Genomic DNA, 19,967 nt, shown 5'->3' with positions numbered 1-19,967 from the left:
TGTTGTTATTGTTCTTATATCTAATTAAGAAAGGCGGATCATAACAAGTAAACAAACCAGATTAATTTCAATCACTTGGGGTCATTGGAGACTTGAACTCAGGCCTCAGAGGTACAAAAATGTTGCCCTTCCGACTAGGCAAAGAATAAGAGATAATGTGGAAAATGGAACTTTGAATAGCTGGGCTCAGACAAATTTCTTCAAGGGTTAACTTCTGATCCTTCAATGTTTAACTTCAGATCCTTCAGGGTTTGTGGGAACCGACCTGTGAGATTTATATTTATTTAATTTATATGAACATATAGAGAATTTATATTTACATTAATTTATATACTTCGATAGCAATTTGTATAATAAGTGGACTGTATTTCTGCAATAATCTCATAATCTCACAAATCGATCCTCTACACATTAGGGGGGGTTTATATTAAATGAATTTATATATATGCAGCCAATCAAACTACAGTATTAACTACACACATTATTAAACATTGAAGAGGTTCCTTATCTTATAGTACAGCAGGCCTTAGTCCAAACAGGTATAACTAGGATGTAGACACCAAATTATCCTCTTTGAGGTAGCTTCCATCACCCAGTAACTGGTGCACAAAGTCTTGCTTCCTCGTCTTGACCTGTCAAAAGGGCGCTAGCTGTAATGCCAGAATCCTATATATGACAGGTATATCAGAGAAAATACTGTACATGGAACAATGAAGACCTGGCTTAATTACCTTTAGTTTGAGGCTACCACGTGCTCTAACCGGTTCACCCTATATAATGACATTAATGGCCATAAATGAAAGATACATGGGTTTCGGAAAGAACACTTAACTTGAATTTGTTGACAGCATGTGATAATGGTACACCTTTAGTTTCCATAACACTACGTCCAAGTAAAATTAACAGGAGCCGAATTTGCTCCCGTGCCTCTGGTCTCAGTATAAACAATGGCTGCCCCTCCTTCCTCACTCTGACGCCTAGCTTACATTGTCCAGATGTCAATAAGTGATAGGAGGGTCACATTTACTCTACTTTAATATTGATAATTAAGTTAATTTATATGAGATGTTTTATGATGGTAAAGTCCAAAGACTAATGTATTTAAGAATAATTCCCAGCAGAATAGCTGGTGAATTTATAATGGTATGTGGTGATGATATCCCGTTTTCTTTAGACGGTAATTCTACTACAAGTTTCGTTTTCTATGGGTAACTTGTTGGTAATACAGCAGCAATTATTATCTGTCTGGTGAATATATTAAATGGTGTCGGATTTTCCGACATAATTCCCCAGGGGCTGCTCACGGGTCGAAGTCCTATTTAGAACAGACGAACACCGATACTCCTCCTGCGAATTAATAAATTAATTTGATGTTAGTAGTTAGTAATCACACATTTGTGCGTCTGTTCGTACAGGACGGATGTCCCGTACTAGAGTTGCAGGGGTTAGAAGTCTAATGCGATTTCATTTCCCTGTCAACTCTTGAAAGGCTAATATTCAAGCCTAATTACTTATTATTTAACCCAGAAGACTGAATGTGATCAAGTACTACAGTCAAGTATGATTCAGGGACTGCAGTGAGATCAGTGACATTAGATATAACTTGAAGTTCGTTCAGGTAGCTGGTCACTGATATATAAACACTGAGGCCCATGGAATACATCTTGATTAAATAATAAATGTATCAAATCAGTCATCAGATTTATTGGGGTTTTAATTTAGTTAATTGATTCAGAAGATTGAATAGCTCATCATTAAAGTAAAGTATGGTTCTGAGACTGCAGTGGGTTCAGTGACATTGGTCGCAGTGACTTGTAGCTGTTTTAGGCTACTGTTCACTGATTTGCCACTGAGGCCTCATGAACTCATCTTCAGCTTTAAATGATGATACTAACATCAACCTCTGTTACTATAGTCAGCTGTAATCTCCTTAGTATAATGCTACTGGAGAAATATAATCAGCTGACAAATTTAGATTTCTATTGGTATTGTTTATCTGCAGTCATAGGTCTCCTCAGGCTTGATACTGGGCCTGAGAGTAATTTACCTCCTGCAGAGTTTAACATGGTTATGCCCTGATATTTTGTAGGGCTACCGATGAATCGATGACAATAGTCTGTCCCAACAAGGAGACCGAAGTCGGTGAGGTGATCAGACTTAATATTATCTGCCAATTTTATTCCTCTATTTCTCAGGAATTTGGCTGTTGTTCTCAGACCTTGAACCTGTAGGTCTACTGGTATTTTGTCCACCACAATGGCTTGTACTCGACAGACGTACCTGCCTAAACGTACTGATGGTTGTACCACCTGGTAGACTTGAGGTCCTGCATCTGTTACAAACCCTGAGATATTGAATGACATCTGGGCTACAGGCTTTAATTGTAGTTCATCTGCCAGCCTTTTAGTGACATATGTTCTTTGGGATCCTTGGTCAAACAACCCACGGGTATGGACCTTGGCCCTCTTATTCAGGATGGTAATTTGGGCAGTAGGCAAAGTCGTATTACCTTTAGACTTTGCCGATTGGACACTCTTTGTTTGTTGCACCTTGCAGTACTGTACTGTGGTGGGAATGCTATCTTCCACCTTGGGTCTTGAATACGTTAATTTCGTATATTTACACAGTGCTGCATGGTGCCTACCTCTTCTACACCTGTTACAGGTGTTGAATTGGGTATCACAATAGTCTATGTTGTGTGACTTAAGACACCTTGCACATCTACCTAATTCCTGGAGTCGCTCCATATGAGTGTCTCTGGTTGGATAATTAGCACAACGGTATGTTGAATGTTTCTTTTTGCAGAACATACATGTTCCCCAGCCTACTGCACGTTTGGAAGTTACCAGTTTGGGTGAACTAGTAACAGTAGGCTTGGAGGTTGCTGCTGCATTGTCAGATTTTCTGCAACTTGATGTTAGAGTAATTGACTGATGTTTATTTGGGGTAGTTGTTTTACCCTTTAATTGACTCTTATTTTCTATTTCTGAAGGCTTGCATGAGGCTTTAACTTCCTCATTTGCTCGTCCTTTGTTTATGATGGAATGTAAACCTTCAGTGATGTCCTGTACTGTCAGGATGGTGTTATGTTGATGTGCATATAATTCATCTAGTATATCGCTGGACAATTTTCGTTGAAGGACTACTTTGGTCATCCATTCACTAGTAGTTATATCAACCTTAAGACTGAATATTCTTAGTAGTGACTCAAACTCCATGCTGAAGGATTGTAATGAGTCAGCAGTCTGATCAGGTTGAGGTAAATCCAGCAATTGTAGTACTAGATGTATGACAGTTTTCTCATTGCCAGTATTATTCCTAGGAGGCTGGACTGGGAAATTAGTGCTGTCGCTATTTTCATTTACATTTTCTACTACTGGTTCAGCTTCACCTCTAGCTTGGAGGCATGTTAACTTAGTAGCCTCAGGTATTGGGTTTTCAGAATCCACAGAGACTGTGGATAAATTGTCTGAGAACTGCTTAATTTCTGGTGGTATAATATTAGGTGAAGCTTTATCCTTGTTGATTAAAGGATCTAATCTGGCTTGACATTTATTCTCAAAAAGATCCAGATCATCCATAACATTATCTACTTTATTTGATGTACTTGCTAATTGTTCTGATTCAATTATCCTGTGTAAATGTTCCAACCTGCCTTGAGTTTCTTCTTCATATTGTGCAAGGTCAGACAGGAATGGTTCCACATCTTCAACTACTACGTCGTCGTGGACTTGATTTTGGTAAGATTTTCTATTTGCTTTCAATATATGCAATTGGGTTTGAATCTGTAACAGTGGTATTTTCAACCGATGATAATTAATTACAGGCTCATATAACAACTGTTCATATTGGTTGAGATCCCTTGTTAGTTGGCGTTTGCTTGCTATTAAAGCACGCTTTGCTTTCTGTGGATTAGTCATGGTGACTTGTTAATTGGGCACCACTGGCTCATAAATTGTGAGCAAGTACTAATGGTAGCCTAGGGTTAAATTCTGAACTCACTAGGCAATAATCCTACCTCCACTAGAGGTTAGCACTTAAAATTAAAACACATTATATATATACACAATCATACACACTAATGATTTGAGTGATAAACCAGTGTCACTGGAAGTACCTTTAGGTTAGCTCTTCTATATCACCCTAGGATGGTAGATACACTAATTAATCACTCAAAGGTGTAGTGATCATAAGTAAATTATTATATATACACAACTCAACTCGAGTTGATAAAAATTACACCCAAAATAGGGTCTGGACCATTCATTAATGGTGTTAGGTTGTTGAATATAGTACAACTGACTATGGTAATAATGGGACTAGGATGAACGATAATAGTTCAACTAGTCAATGGTAAATATCCTACCCTGTTGTGGGTTGGCAATTAGTAAATATTATACTGTGATCACTAGTGCAATATATATTAAATAATTCTCTATTTTGGAGAAATAATATACACAATTATTGATAATAGCCTCTTAATTAGCCTCTATGAAACTTCTTATACTATCTAGAAGTATTAAATATTATTAGTGACCTCGCGAAATAAAGTCCACAAAATTCGTAGATAATCTCTCGCGAAATTTAACACCACGAAATCCGTGAACAATCTCGCGACACAGTCACTAATTTGGCTGGCTTCTATATTAGCGCTGTCATTTCACAGAATAACACGCCACCAAATCTGTGGGTGTACATGAAACCGCTGACTAAGGCTTAACTGGCTGAGCGGGGCTCGTGAGCTCCCTCGAGGCTACGCTGCCGTCTTTGACTGGCTTTGTTTAAATCACACTGCACTAGTTATTTAAAGAATCCACTGGTTAACTGGTTCATCCGGTACTAAGATGACCAAATGTGGGTTCAAAGGACCGAATAATCCGGTTCGAAGGACCAAATAATGTGGGAACCGACCTGTGAGATTTATATTTATTTAATTTATATGAATATATATAGAATTTATATTTACATTAATTTATATACTTCGATAGCAATTTGTATAATAAGTGGACTGTATTTCTGCAATAATCTCATAATCTCACAAATCGATCCTCTACACATTAGGGGGGGGTTTATATTAAATGAATTTATAAATATGCAGCCAATCAAACTACAGTATTAACTACACACATTATTAAACATTGAAGAGGTTCCTTATCTTATAGTACAGCAGGCCTTAGTCCAAACAGGTATAACTAGGATGTAGACACCAAATTATCCTCTTTGAGGTAGCTTCCATCACCCAGTAACTGGTGCACAAAGTCTTGCTTCCTCGTCTTGACCTGTCAAAAGGGTGCTAGCTGTAAAGCCAGAATCCTATATATGACAGGTATATCAGAGAAAATACTGTACATGGAACAATGAAGACCTGGCTTAATTACCTTCAGTTTGAGGCTACCACGTGCTCTAACCGGGTCACCCTATATAATGACATTAATGGCCATAAATGAAAGATACATGGGTTTCGGAAAGAACACTTAACTTGAATTTGTTGACAGCGTGTGATAATGGTACACCTTTAGTTTCCATAACACTACGTCCAAGTAAAATTAACAGGAGCCGAATTTGCTCCCGTGCCTCTGGTCTCAGTATAAACAATGGCTGCCCCTCCTTCCTCACTCTGATGCCTAGCTTACATTGTCCAGATGTCAATAAGTGATAGAAGGGTCACATTTACTCTACTTTAATATTGATAATTAAGTTAATTTATATGAGATGTTTTATGATGGTAAAGTCCAAAGACTAATGTATTTAAGAATAATTCCCAGCAGAATAGCTGGTGAATTTATAATGGTATGTGGTGATGATATCCCGTTTTCTTTAGACGGTAATTCCACTACAAGTTACGTTTTCTATGGGTAACTTGTTGGTAATACAGCAGCAATTATTATCTGTCTGTATGATATATTAAATGGTGTCGGATTTTCCGACAAGGTTTAACTTCAGATCCTTTAGTGTTTAACTTCAGATCCTTCAAGGTTTATCTTCAGATATAAACCAACATTTGGAAAAGTCACCTTATCGGTAAAAGACGATCAAGATAAACTATTGCAATTGACGAAAGTTTAGTAGATTGAATTTAATGGAGAGAAATGGAAGCTCCTGAGTTTAGATAATGAAAATAGATATCTCGTAGACAATAGTGAAATTTAGAAATGTGAATGTGAGAAAAAGATATCGAAGTCATGATTTATTGGGATCTTACGCCCTAATCTCGCTTCATAAATGTGCGGAATATGTTAAATAGGACACTGGGACATATTTGTAGAAGAGTTTGTAATATGATATCCAAACAGCAGTGTTATCTACACAGTGAAGCACGCCCCCTGCATCACAGTGTACATGTACTGTGCATAGACTCAGGAGCCTGTACATCGGTTGACAGTTGAGAGGCGGAACCAAAGAGCCAAAGCCCAACCCCCGCAAGCACAACTAGGTGAGTACACTGAGAACATTGTTTAGTCCATGTTTAGTGATCAACAAGAGGCTCACAAGTCACTATACAAGGCACTTTACATCTAAACGACCAGTACTACTTGCTTCTTGGTTAGTTAGCTATTTTGGTGATCTTAACAACTCTTCAGAGGTTGTTTGACCTTAAGCCCATTATCAATCCTACATATACACATGGAAATCCAACCTGTTCTGAGACAAGGCTCGTTGCGGCGGCCGACCCCAAAGACTTATTCATCTGTTTTAATATATTGTGAATTACTGATAAGTTTGTTTTTATGTATAAATGAATATTATTATTCATTAAAGATCAATGTGCAAGTTAGGCGTAGGTTAGATTACATGTTTAGATTCTGTTGACAATTTTGTGCATTTTAAGTTCGCTTGTGAAGCATGTGGAGTGTTGGGATTCGAACAGAGGTCGTCAACAAAGCACTGATCGAGAAATGTTCGAATGTCATCAGCTGTGAGTCGAGAGTAAATCTTTTCCTTCATGAACAAGAGGTTTGAGGGCTGGATGAACGATCATTTGACCTTTACTGATGAGGACGGCCTGCAATGAGAAAGTTAATTGCAGCAATAAGAGGATTAGAGTACCCAGGTGCAGGGTTCGAATCCCTGCATTGCTACCAAGTGATTTATTCCAACATAATACAATATTCTTCAAGCTTTATCTTAGACATGTTAGGCCTCATTTAGACTCTGCAGCTCAGTGTTGGTCTTAGTACTAGAGACTTGACATGAAGGTCTAGAGACTTGACATAAAGACCTAGAGACTTGACATAAAGACCTAGAGACTTGACATAAAGACCTAGAGACTTGACATAAAGACCAAGAGACTTGACATAAAGACCTAGAGACTTGACATAAAGACCTAGAGACTTGACATAAAGACCCAGAGACTTGACATAAAGACCTAGTGACTTGACATAAAGACCAAGAGACTTGACATGAAGACCTAGAGACTTGACATAAAGACCTAGAGACTTGACATAAAGACCAAGAGACTTGACATAAAGACCTAGAGACTTGACATAAAGACCAAGAGACTTGACATAAAGACCCAGAGACTTGACATGAAGACCTAGAGACTTGACATAAAGACCTAGAGACTTGACATAAAGAGCAAGAGACTTGACATAAAGACCCAGAGACTTGACATGAAGACCTAGAGACTTGACATAAAGACCTAGAGACTTGACATAAAGACCTAGAGACTTGACATAAAGACCAAGAGACTTGACATAAAGACCAAGAGACTTGACATAAAGACCAAGAGACTTGACATAAAGACCCAGAGACTTGACATGAAGACCTAGAGACTTGAAATAAAGACCTAGTGACTTGACATAAAGACCCAGAGACTTGACATGAAGACCTAGAGACTTGACATAAAGACCAAGAGACTTGACATAAAGACCCAGAGACTTGACATGAAGACCTAGAGACTTGACATATAGACCTAGAGACCTGACATAAAGACCTAGAGACTTGACATAAAGACCAAGAGACTTGACATAAAGACCTAGAGACTTGACATAAAGACCAAGACTCTTGACATAAAGACCCAGAGACTTGACATAAAGACCTAGAGACTTGACATAAAGACCAAGAGACTTGACATAAATAAACTTCATCAGGTGCAGATAAATATGACCAAGTTAATTCCAAGAATTAAAAACTTTATTTATGAATGGAGATAAAATAAAGTTTTTTTTGCAGTCTCCAGGAAGACGAAACACCGCCTCAATGATATCTCGTGACACTACATATAAAATATAACCAAAAACGGTGTTTCGGTAAGTGCCGTGAGGACTTGCGAAAGAAACTATTAAGTTCTTTGTTCAAAGAACCATTTTGTTCACCTAGAACATTACATATAAACACCAGAATAACATGATAACAAACTCACTAAGTTATTAATTCACTGGACCTGGTCACCAGGCCAACACTGGACCTGGTCACCAGGCCAACACTGGACCTGGTCACCAGGCCAACACTGGACCTGGCCACCAGGCCAACACTGGACTTGGTCACCAGGCCAACACTGGACCTGGCCACCATGCCAACACTGGACCTGGTCACCAGGCCAACACTGGACCTGGTCACCAGGCCAACACTGGACCTGGCCACCAGGCCAACACTCGACCTGGTCACCAGGCCAACACTGGACCTGGCCACCAGGCCAACACTGGAACTGGCCACCAGGCCAACACTGGACCTGGTCACCAGGCCAACACTGGACCTGGTCACCAGGCCAACACTGGACCTGGTCACCAGGCCAACACTGGACCTGGTCACCAGGCCAACACTGGACCTGGTCACCAGGCCAACACTGGACCTGGTCACCAGGCAAACACTGGACCTGGTCACCAGGCCAACACTGGACCTGGTCACCAGGCCAACACTGGACCTGGTCACCAGGCCAACACTGGACCTGGTCACCAGGCCAACACTGGACCTGGTCACCAGGCCAACACTGGACCTGGTCACCAGGCCAACACTGGACCTGGCCACCAGGCCAACACTGGACCTGGTCACCAGGCCAACACTGGACCTGGTCACCAGGCCAACACTGGACCTGGCCACCAGGCCAACACTGGACTTGGTCACCAGGCCAACACTGGACCTGGCCACCAGGCCAACACTGGACCTGGTCACCAGGCCAACACTGGACCTAATCACCAGGTCAACACTGGACCTGGCCACCCGGCCAACACTGGACCTGGCCACAGGCCAACACTGGACCTGGCCACCAGGCCAACACTGGACCTGGTCACAGGGCCAACACTGGACCTGGTCACCAGGCCAACACTGGACCTGGCCACCAGGCCAACACTGGACCTGGTCACCAGGCCAACACTGGACCTGGCCACCAGGCCAACACTGGAACTGGCCACCAGGCCAACACTGGACCTGGTCACCAGGCCAACACTGGACCTGGTCACCAGGCCAACACTGGACCTGGTCACCAGGCCAACACTGGACCTGGTCACCAGGCCAACACTGGACCTGGTCACCAGGCAAACACTGGACCTGGTCACCAGGCCAACACTGGACCTGGTCACCAGGCCAACACTGGACCTGGTCACCAGGCCAACACTGGACCTGGTCACCAGGCCAACACTGGACCTGATCACCAGGCCAACACTGGACCTGGTCACCAGGCCAACACTGGACCTGGCCACCAGGCCAACACTGGACCTGGTCACCAGGCCAACACTGGACCTGGTCACCAGGCCAACACTGGACCTGGCCACCAGGCCAACACTGGACTTGGTCACCAGGCCAACACTGGACCTGGCCACCAGGCCAACACTGGACCTGGTCACCAGGCCAACACTGGACCTGGCCACCAGGCCAACACTGGAACTGGTCACCAGGCCAACACTGGACCTGGTCACCAGGCCAACACTGGACCTGGTCACCAGGCCAACACTGGACCTGGTCACCAGGCCAACACTGGACCTGGTCACCAGGCCAACACTGGACCTGGTCACCAGGCCAACACTGGACCTGGTCACCAGGCCAACACTGGACCTGGTCACCAGGGAAACACTGGACCTGGTCACATGGCCAACACTGGACCTGGTCACCAGGCCAACACTGGACCTGGTCACCAGGCCAACACTGGACCTGGTCACCAGGCCAACACTGGACCTGGTCACCAGGCCAACACTGGACCTGGCCACCAGGCCAACACTGGACTTGGTCACCAGGCCAACACTGGACCTGGCCACCATGCCAACACTGGACCTGGTCACCAGGCCAACACTGGACCTGGTCACCAGGCCAACACTGGACCTGGCCACCAGGCCAACACTGGACCTGGTCACCAGGCCAACACTGGACCTGGCCACCAGGCCAACACTGGAACTGGCCACCAGGGAAACACTGGACCTGGTCACCAGGCCAACACTGGACCTGGTCACCAGGCCAACACTGGACCTGGTCACCAGGCCAACACTGGACCTGGTCACCAGGCCAACACTGGACCTGGTCACCAGGCCAACACTGGACCTGGTCACCAGGCAAACACTGGACCTGGTCACCAGGCCAACACTGGACCTGGTCACCAGGCCAACACTGGACCTGGTCACCAGGCCAACACTGGACCTGGTCACCAGGCCAACACTGGACCTGGTCACCAGGCCAACACTGGACCTGGTCACCAGGCCAACACTGGACCTGGCCACCAGGCCAACACTGGACCTGGTCACCAGGCCAACACTGGACCTGGTCACCAGGCCAACACTGGACCTGGCCACCAGGCCAACACTGGACTTGGTCACCAGGCCAACACTGGACCTGGCCACCAGGCCAACACTGGACCTGGTCACCAGGCCAACACTGGACCTGGCCACCAGGCCAACACTGGAACTGGTCACCAGGCCAACACTGGACCTGGTCACCAGGCCAACACTGGACCTGGTCACCAGGCCAACACTGGACCTGGTCACCAGGCCAACACTGGACCTGGTCACCAGGCCAACACTGGACCTGGTCACCAGGCCAACACTGGACCTGGTCACCAGGGAAACACTGGACCTGGTCACCAGGCCAACACTGGACCTGGTCACCAGGCCAACACTGGACCTGGTCACCAGGCCAACACTGGACCTGGTCACCAGGCCAACACTGGACCTGGTCACCAGGCCAACACTGGACCTGGTCACCAGGCCAACACTGGACCTGATCACCAGGCCAACACTGGACCTGGTCACCAGGCCAACACTGGACCTGGTCACCAGGCCAACACTGGACCTGGTCACCAGGCCAACACTGGACCTGGTCACCAGGCCAACACTGGACCTGGTCACCAGGCCAACACTGGACCTGGTCACCAGGCCAACACTGGACCTGGTCACCAGGCCAACACTGGACCTGGCCACCAGGCCAACACTGGACCTGGTCACCAGGCCAACACTGGACCTGGTCACCAGGTAAACACTGGACCTGGCCACCCGGCCAACACTGGACCTGGCCACCAGGCCAACACTGGACCTGGTCACCAGGCCAACACTGGACCTGGCCACCAGGCCAACACTGGACCTGGTCACAAGGCCAACACTGGACCTGGTCACTAGGCCAACACTGGACCTGGTCACCAGGCCAACACGACCTGGTCACCAGGCCAACACTGGACCTGGTCACCGGGGCCCACACTGGACCTGGTCACCAGGCCAACACTGGACCTGGTCACCAGTCCAACACTGGACCTGGTCACCAGGCAAACACTGGACCTGGTCACCAGGCCAACACTGGACCTGGTCACCAGGTTAACACTGGACCTGGTCACCAGGTCAACACTAGACCTGGCCACCCGGCCAACACTGGACCTGGCCACAGGGCCAACACTGGACCTGGCCACAGGGCCAACACTGGACCTGGCCACCAGGCCAACACTGGACCTGGTCACTAGGCCAACGCTGGACATGGTCACCAGGCCAACACTGGACCTGGTCACCAGGCCAACACTGGACCTGGTCACTAGGCCAACACTGGACCTGGCCACTATGCCAACACTGGACCTGGTCACCAGGGCCAACACTGGACCTGGTCACCAGGCCAACACTGGACCTGGTCACCAGGCCAACACTGAACCTGGCCACCAGGCCAACACTGGACCTGGTCACCAGGCCAACACTGGACCTGGTCACTAGGCCAACACTGGACCTGGTCACCAGGCCAACACTGGACCTGGTCACCAGGCCAACACTGGACCTGGTCACCAGGCCAACACTGGACCTGGTCACCAGGCCAACACTGGACCTGGTCACCAGGCCAACACTGGACCTGGTCACCAGGCCAACACTGGACCTGGTCACTAGGCCAACACTGGACCTGGTCACCAGGCCAACACTTGACCTGGCCACCAGGCCAACACTGGACCTGGTCACCAGGCCAACACTGGACCTGGTCACCAGGCCAACACTGGACCTGGCACCCCGGCCAACACTGGACCTGGCCACCCGGCCAACACTGGACCTGGCCACCAGGCCAACACTGGACCTGGTCACCAGGCCAACACTGGACCTGGCCACCAGGCCAACACTGGACCTGGTCACTAGGCCAACACTGGACCTGGCCACCAGGCCAACACTGGACCTGGTCACTAGGCCAACACTGGACCTGGTCACCAGGCCAACACTGGACCTGGTCACCGGGGCCCACACTGGACCTGGTCACCAGGCCAACACTGGACCTGGTCACCAGTCCAACACTGGACCTGGTCACCAGGCCAACACTGGACCTGGTCACTAGGCCAACACTGGACCTGGTCACCAGGCCAACACTGGACCTGGCCACCAGGCCAACACTGGACCTGGTCACCAGGCCAACACTGGACCTGGTCACCAGGCCAACACTGGACCTGGCCACCCGGCCAACACTGGACCTGGCCACAGAGCCAACACTGGACCTGGCCACCAGGCCAACACTGGACCTGGCCACCAGGCCAACACTGGACCTGGTCACCAGGCCAACACTGGACCTGGTCACCAGGTCAACACTGGACCTGGCCACCCGGCCAACACTGGACCTGGCCACAGGCCAACACTGGACCTGGCCATCAGGCCAACACTGGACCTGGTCACAGGGCCAACACTGGACCTGGTCACCAGGCCAACACTAGACCTGGTCACCAGGTCAACACTGGACCTGGTCACCAGGTCAACACTGGACCTGGCCACCCGGCCAACACTGGACCTGGCCACAGGGCCAACACTGGACCTGGTCACCAGGTCAACACTGGACCTGGTCACCAGGTCAACACTGGACCTGGCCACCCGGCCAACACTGGACCTGGCCACAGGGCCAACACTGGACCTGGCCACAGGGCCAACACTGGACCTGGCCACCAGGCCAACACTGGACCTGGTCACCAGGCCAACACTGGACCTGGTCACCTGGCCAACACTGGACCTAGCCACCAGGCATACACTGGACCTGGTCACCAGGCCAACACTGGACCTGGACACCAGGTCAACACTGGACCTGGTCACCAGGCCAACACTGGACCTGGCCACCAGGCCAACACTGGACCTGGCCACCAGGCCAACACTGGACCTGGCCACCAGGCCAACACTGGACCTGGTCACCAGGCCAACACTGGACCTAATCACCAGGCCAACACTGGACCTGGCCGCACGGCCAACACTGGACCTGGTCACCAGGCCAACACTGGACCTGGCCACCAGGCCAACACTGGACCTGGTCACTAGGCCAAAACTGGACCTGATCACCAGGCCAACACTGGACCTGGCCATCAGGCCAACACTGGACCTGGTCACCAGGCCAACACTGGACCTGGCCACCCGGCCAACACTGGACCTGGTCACCAGGCCAACACTGGACCTGGTCACCAGGCCAACACTGGACCTGGTCACCAGGCCAACACTGGACCTGGTCACCAGCCCAACACTGGACCTGGTCACCAGGCCAACACTGGACCTGGTCACCAGGCCAACACTGGACCTGGTCACCAGGCCAACACTGGACCTGGTCACCAGGCCAACACTGGACCTGGTCACCAGGCCAACACCCCAGCAAACAATTTTAGGTTGCGACAACATATCTGGAAAGTATTTGAAAGTATTGGAAACGTTTGTTTTATCGTATCAGATACGATATTGTGTGTGGACTTAAATAGGTTTCCAAAACTTATAACCAAGACATATGTATCTAACACTAATTTGAGATGTTGTGGCAACTTACACTCCTAACATGAGTCATTCATAATCCATTCATATACCAATATGAATCTCTTATGAAAGGTTTGAGCCAATAATCTGAACCCTTTTCACATCTTTGTGTTTAAAGTTAAATTTCTTGAAATTAAATTATATTTTATATTATATTATTTTTATTATATTTTATATTATATTATTATTTTCAATTTTAATATTAAAACCAATTGAAGGGTAAAAAAAATCTAATAATTTATATTTCTTTTATTATTTACTAACGGAGAGAGGGGAGGCTGTACGGCGGAGAGTGGCGGCTGTGGCGGACAGTGGCGGCGGTGGCGGATAGTGGCGGCGGGCGGACAGTGGCGGCGGGCGGACAGTGGCGGCGGCGGGCGGTCAGTGGCGGATAGTGGCGGCGGGCGGACAGTGGCGGCGGTGGCGGATAGTGGCGGCGGGCGGACAGTGGCGGCGGTGGGGGATAGTGGCGGCTGTGGCGGATAGTGGCGGCGGGCGGACCGTGGCGGCTTTGGCGGCGGTGGTGGACAGTTGAGGCGGCGGTGGTGGATAGTGGCGGCGGGCAGACAGTGGCGGCGGCGGGCGGACAGTGGCGGCGGCGGGCGGACAGTGGCGGCGGCGGGCGGACAGTGGTGGCGGCGGGCGGACAGTGGTGGCGGCGGGCGGACAGTGGAGGCGGCGGGCGGACAGTGGTGGCGGCGGGCGGACAGTGGTGGCGGCGGGCGGACAGTGGTGGCGGCGGGCGGACAGTGGTGGCGGCGGGCGGACAGTGGTGGCGGCGGGCGGACAGTGGTGGCGGCGGGCGGACAGTGGTGGCGGCGGGCGGACAGTGGTGGCGGCGGGCGGACAGTGGTGGCGGTGGCAGACAGTGGTGGCGGTGGCAGACAGTGGTGGCGGTGGCAGACAGTGGTGGCGGTGGCGGACAGTGGTGGCGGTGGCGGATAGTGGCAGCGGGCGGACAGTGGCGGCGGGCGGAAAGTGGCGGCGGTGGCGGACAGTGGCGTCGGGCGGACAGTGGCGGCGGTGGCGGATAGTGGCGGCGGGCGGACAGTGGCGGCGGGCGGACAGTGGCGGCGGTGGCGGATAGTGGCGGCGGGCGGACAGGGCGGCGGCGGGCGGACAGTGGCGGCGGGCGGACAGTGGCGGCGGGAGGACAGTGGCGGCGGATAGTGGCGGCGGGCGGACAGTGGCGGCGGGCGGACAGTGGCGGCTGTGGCGGATAGTGGCGGCGGGCGGACCGTGGCGGCTTTGGCGGCGGTGGTGGACAGTGGCGGCGGGCGGACAGTGGCGGCGGCGGGCGGACAGTGGCGGCGGCGGCGGGCGGACAGTGGCGGCGGCGGGCGGACAGTGGCGGCGGCGGGCGGACAGTGGCGGCGGCGGGCGGACAGTGGCGGCGGCGGGCGGACAGTGGAGGCGGCGGGCGGACAGTGGAGGCGGCGGGCGGACAGTGGTGGCGGCGGGCGGACAGTGGTGGCGGCGGGCGGACAGTGGTGGCGGCGGGCGGACAGTGGTGGCGGTGGCAGACAGTGGTGGCGGTGGCAGACAGTGGTGGCGGTGGCAGACAGTGGTGGCGGTGGCGGACAGTGGTGGCGGTGGCGGATAGTGGCAGCGGGCGGACAGTGGCGGCGGGCGGAAAGTGGCGGCGGTGGCGGACAGTGGCGTCGGGCGGACAGTGGCGGCGGTGGCGGATAGTGGCGGCGGGCGGACAGTGGCGGCGGGCGGACAGTGGCGGCGGTGGCGGATAGTGGCGGCGGGCGGACAGGGCGGCGGCTGGCGGACAGTGGCGGCGGGCGGACAGTGGCGGCGGGAGGACAGTGGCGGCGGTGGCGGATAGTGGCGGCGGGCGGACAGTGGCGGCGGGCGGACAGTGGCGGCTGTGGCGGATAGTGGCGGCGGGCGGACCGTGGCGGCTTTGGCGGCGGTGGTGGACAGTGGCGGCGGGCGGACAGTGGCGGCGGCGGGCGGACAGTGGCGGCGGCGGGCGGACAGTGGCGGCGGCGGGCGGACAGTGGCGGCGGCGGCCGGACAGTGGAGGCGGCGGGCGGACAGTGGAGGCGGCGGGCGGACAGTGGAGGCGGCGGGCGGACAGTGGTGGCGGCGGGCGGACAGTGGTGGCGGCGGGCGGACAGTGGTGGCGGCGGGCGGACAGTGGTGGCGGCGGGCGGACAGTGGTGGCGGCGGGCGGACAGTGGTGGCGGCGGGCGGACAGTGGTGGCGGTGGCAGACAGTGGTGGCGGTGGCGGACAGTGGCGGACAGTGGCGGCGGTGGTGGACAGTGACGGCGGTGGCGGACAGTGGCGGCGGTGGCGGACACTGGCGGCTGTGTCTGGCGGTGGTGGCGGGCGGTGGCGGGTGGCGGCGTCTGTGATGAGTAGTGGCGGCTGGCGGTGGTGGGTGGTGGCGGCGGTGGTGGTGGGTGGTGGTGGCGGCGGTGGTGGTGGGTGGTGGTGGCGGCGGCTGGTGGTGGTGGGTGGTGGCGGCGGTGGTGGTGGGTGGTGGTGGCGGCGGCGGCGGCTGGTGGTGGTGGTGGGTGGTGGCGGCGGGTGGTGGGTGGCGGCGGCGGCTGGTGGTGGTGGGTGGTGGCGGCTGTGGTGGGTGGTGGCGGGCGGTGGCGGGCGGTGGCGGGCGGTGGCGGGCGGTGGCGGGCGGCGGCGGCTGTGGTGGGTGGTGACGATCGGCGGTGGGGGGGGCTGGTGGCGGCTGGCGGTGGCGGCTTGCGGTGGCGACTGTGGCAACGGGCGGTGACGGCTGATAGCGGGCGGTGGTGGCGGCTGGTGGCAGGTGGTGGTGGCGGCGGCGGTGATGGGTGGTAGCGACGGCGGTGGTGGTGGGTGGTGGTGGCGGCGGCGGTGATGGGTGGTGGCGGCGGTGGTGGTGGGTGGTGGTGGCGGCGGCGGCTGGTGGTGGTGGGTGGTGGTGGTGGGTGGTGGTGGTGGGTGGTGGTGGTGGGTGGTGGCGGCGGGTGGCGGTGGTGGGTGGCGGGTGGCGGCTGGTGGTGGGTGGTGGCGGCGGGTGGTGAGTGGCGGTGGTGGGTGGCGGTGGCTGGTGGCGGGTGGCGGCTGGTGGCGGGTGGTGGCGGGTGGTGGCGGGTGGCGGCTGGTGGTGGGTGGCGGCGGGTGGCGGCTGGTGGTGGGTGGTGGCGGCTGGTGGTGGGTGGCGGCTGGTGGTGGGTGGCGGGTGGCGGCGGGTGGTGGGTGGTGGCGGCGGGTGGTGAATGGCGGTGGTGGGTGGCGGTGGCTGGTGGGGGGTGGCGGCTGGTGGTGGGTGGTGGTGGGTGGTGGCGGGTGGCGGCTGGTGGTGGGTGGCGGCGGCTGGTGGCGGCGGGTGGTGAGTGGCGGTGGTGGGTGGCGGTGGCTGGCGGCGGGTGGCGGCTGGTGGCGGGTGGCGGCTGGTGGCGGGTGGCGGCTGGTGGTGGGTGGCGGGTGGTGGGTGGTGGCGGCGGGTGGTGAGTGGCGGTGGCGGCTGGTGGTGGGTGGTGGCGGGTGGCGGCTGGTGGTGGGTGGTGGCGGGTGGCGGCTGGTGGTGGGTGGTGGCGGGTGGCGGCTGGTGGTGGGTGGTGGCGGGTGGCGGCTGGTGGTGGGTGGTGACGATCGGCGGTGGGGGGGGCTGGTGGCGGCTGGCGGTGGCGGCTTGCGGTGGCGACTGTGGCAACGGGCGGTGACGGCTGATAGCGGGCGGTGGTGGCGGCTGGTGGCAGGTGGTGGTGGCGGCGGCGGTGATGGGTGGTAGCGACGGCGGTGGTGGTGGGTGGTGGTGGCGGCGGCGGTGATGGGTGGTGGCGGCGGTGGTGGTGGGTGGTGGTGGCGGCGGCGGCTGGTGGTGGTGGGTGGTGGTGGTGGGTGGTGGTGGTGGGTGGTGGTGGTGGGTGGTGGCGGCGGGTGGCGGTGGTGGGTGGCGGTGGCGGGTGGCGGGTGGCGGCTGGTGGTGGGTGGTGGCGGCGGGTGGTGAGTGGCGGTGGTGGGTGGCGGTGGCTGGTGGCGGGTGGCGGCTGGTGGCGGGTGGTGGCGGGTGGTGGCGGGTGGCGGCTGGTGGTGGGTGGCGGCGGGTGGCGGCTGGTGGTGGGTGGTGGCGGGTGGCGGCTGGTGGTGGGTGGCGGCTGTTGGTGGGTGGCGGGTGGCGGCGGGTGGTGGGTGGTGGCGGCGGGTGGTGAATGGCGGTGGTGGGTGGCGGTGGCTGGTGGGGGGTGGCGGCTGGTGGTGGGTGGTGGTGGGTGGTGGCGGGTGGCGGCTGGTGGTGGGTGGCGGCGGCTGGTGGCGGCTGCTGGTGGGTGGTGGCGGCGGGTGGTGAGTGGCGGTGGTGGGTGGCGGTGGCTGGTGGCGGGTGGCGGCTGGTGGCGGCTGGTGGCGGGTGGCGGCGGGTGGCGGCTGGTGGCGGGTGGTGGCGGGTGGCGGCTGGTGGCGGGTGGCGGCTGGTGGTGGGTGGCGGGTGGTGGGTGGTGGCGGCGGGTGGTGAGTGGCGGTGGCGGCTGGTGGTGGGTGGTGGCGGGTGGCGGCTGGTGGTGGGTGGTGGCGGGTGGCGGCTGGTGGTGGGTGGTGGCGGGTGGCGGCTGGTGGTGGGTGGCGGTGGGTGGCAGCTGGTGGTGGGTGGCAGCGGCTGGTGGCGGGTGGCGGCGGGTGGCGGCTGGTGGTGGGTGGTGGCGGCTGGTGGTGGGTGGCGGCTGGTGGTGGGTGGTGGCGGGTGGCGGCTGGTGGTGGGCGGCGGGTGGTGGCGGGTGGCAGCGGGTGGCGGCGGGTGGCGGCGGGTGGCGGCGGGTGGCGGCTGGTGGCGGCCAGCTGGGACACACCCTTCACCACTGAAGGTCTGAGTACAACTAACCATATGTCTCACCCACCAGCCCAGTGTTGCCAGCTCGCGCTCTCAAAATGTTTCCTTCAAAGATTGTATATTATCTTTGAACAACAAGTTTGATTATCAAGGAAATAATGCATATATTATTGTCACATTAATACTGTGCAATATCTTATTACATTCCTGCTAAATAATTATAATTTGAAACAGGACAAAAAATCCAACATATATATAAAAACCAACATTAGAGATCACGAGGCCTAGGCCTCGCCTGTGACCACACATCCTGCCTCCCTGGCCTGCTACCCTCTCACACCTCACACTCTTAACTCTCTCATAATCACTCTCACTCTCTTACTCTGTCACTCTTACTCTCTGTCACTCTTACTCTCTGTCACTCTTACTCTGTCACTCTTACTCTCTGTCACTCTTACTCTCTGTCACTCTTACTCTGTCACTCTTACTCTGTCACTCTTACTCTGTCACTCTTACACTCTGTCACTCTTACTCTGTCACTCTTACTCTCTGTCACTCTTACTCACTGTCACTCTTACTCTCTGTCACTCTTACTCTGCTGTCACTCTTACTCTCTGTCACTCTTACTCACTGTCACTCTTACTCTCTATCACTCTTACTCTGTCACTCTTACTCTCTGTCACTCTTACTCTCTATCACTCTTACTCTCTATCACTCTTACTCTGTCACTCTTACTCTGTCACTCTTACTCTCTGTCACTCTTACTCTGTCACTCTTACTCTCTGTCACTCTTACTCTCTGTCACTCTTACTCTCTGCCACTCTTACTCTCTGTCACTCTTACTCTGTCACTCTTACTCTGTCACTCTTACTCTGTCACTCTTACTCTCTGTCACTCTTACTCTGTCACTCTTACTCTCTGTCACTCTTACTCTCTGTCACTCTTACTCTTTCACTCTTACTCTCTGTCACTCTTACTCTCTGTCACTCTTACTCTGTCACTCTTACTCTCTGTCACTCTTACTCTGTCATTCTTCCTCACTCTCAGTCA

At 53.9% G+C, this 19,967-nt stretch overlaps 1 protein-coding gene across 1 annotated transcript in view; it reads right to left on the bottom strand.

Annotated features, from left to right (window-relative positions):
- Positions 1-200: 200 nt before the first annotated feature.
- Positions 201-19,967, bottom strand: part of LOC138369009 (nephrocystin-3-like) — a 30,772-nt gene continuing 11,005 nt past the window's right edge. Inside the window, exons 2-4 of the mRNA XM_069331844.1 lie at positions 7,724-7,975; positions 7,325-7,471; positions 201-265 (exon numbers count right to left, since the gene is read on the bottom strand). Of these exons, the coding sequence (XP_069187945.1) occupies positions 201-265; positions 7,325-7,471; positions 7,724-7,975 (464 nt within the window). The remainder of the gene's footprint in view (positions 266-7,324; positions 7,472-7,723; positions 7,976-19,967) is intronic.

The sequence above is a fragment of the Procambarus clarkii genome, chromosome 3, assembly GCF_040958095.1.
Source record: "Procambarus clarkii isolate CNS0578487 chromosome 3, FALCON_Pclarkii_2.0, whole genome shotgun sequence".
Classification (NCBI taxonomy): domain Eukaryota; kingdom Metazoa; phylum Arthropoda; class Malacostraca; order Decapoda; family Cambaridae; genus Procambarus; species Procambarus clarkii.
Note: the sequence above shows the minus strand (reverse complement) of the source record. Positions and strands in the feature narration are given on the sequence as shown.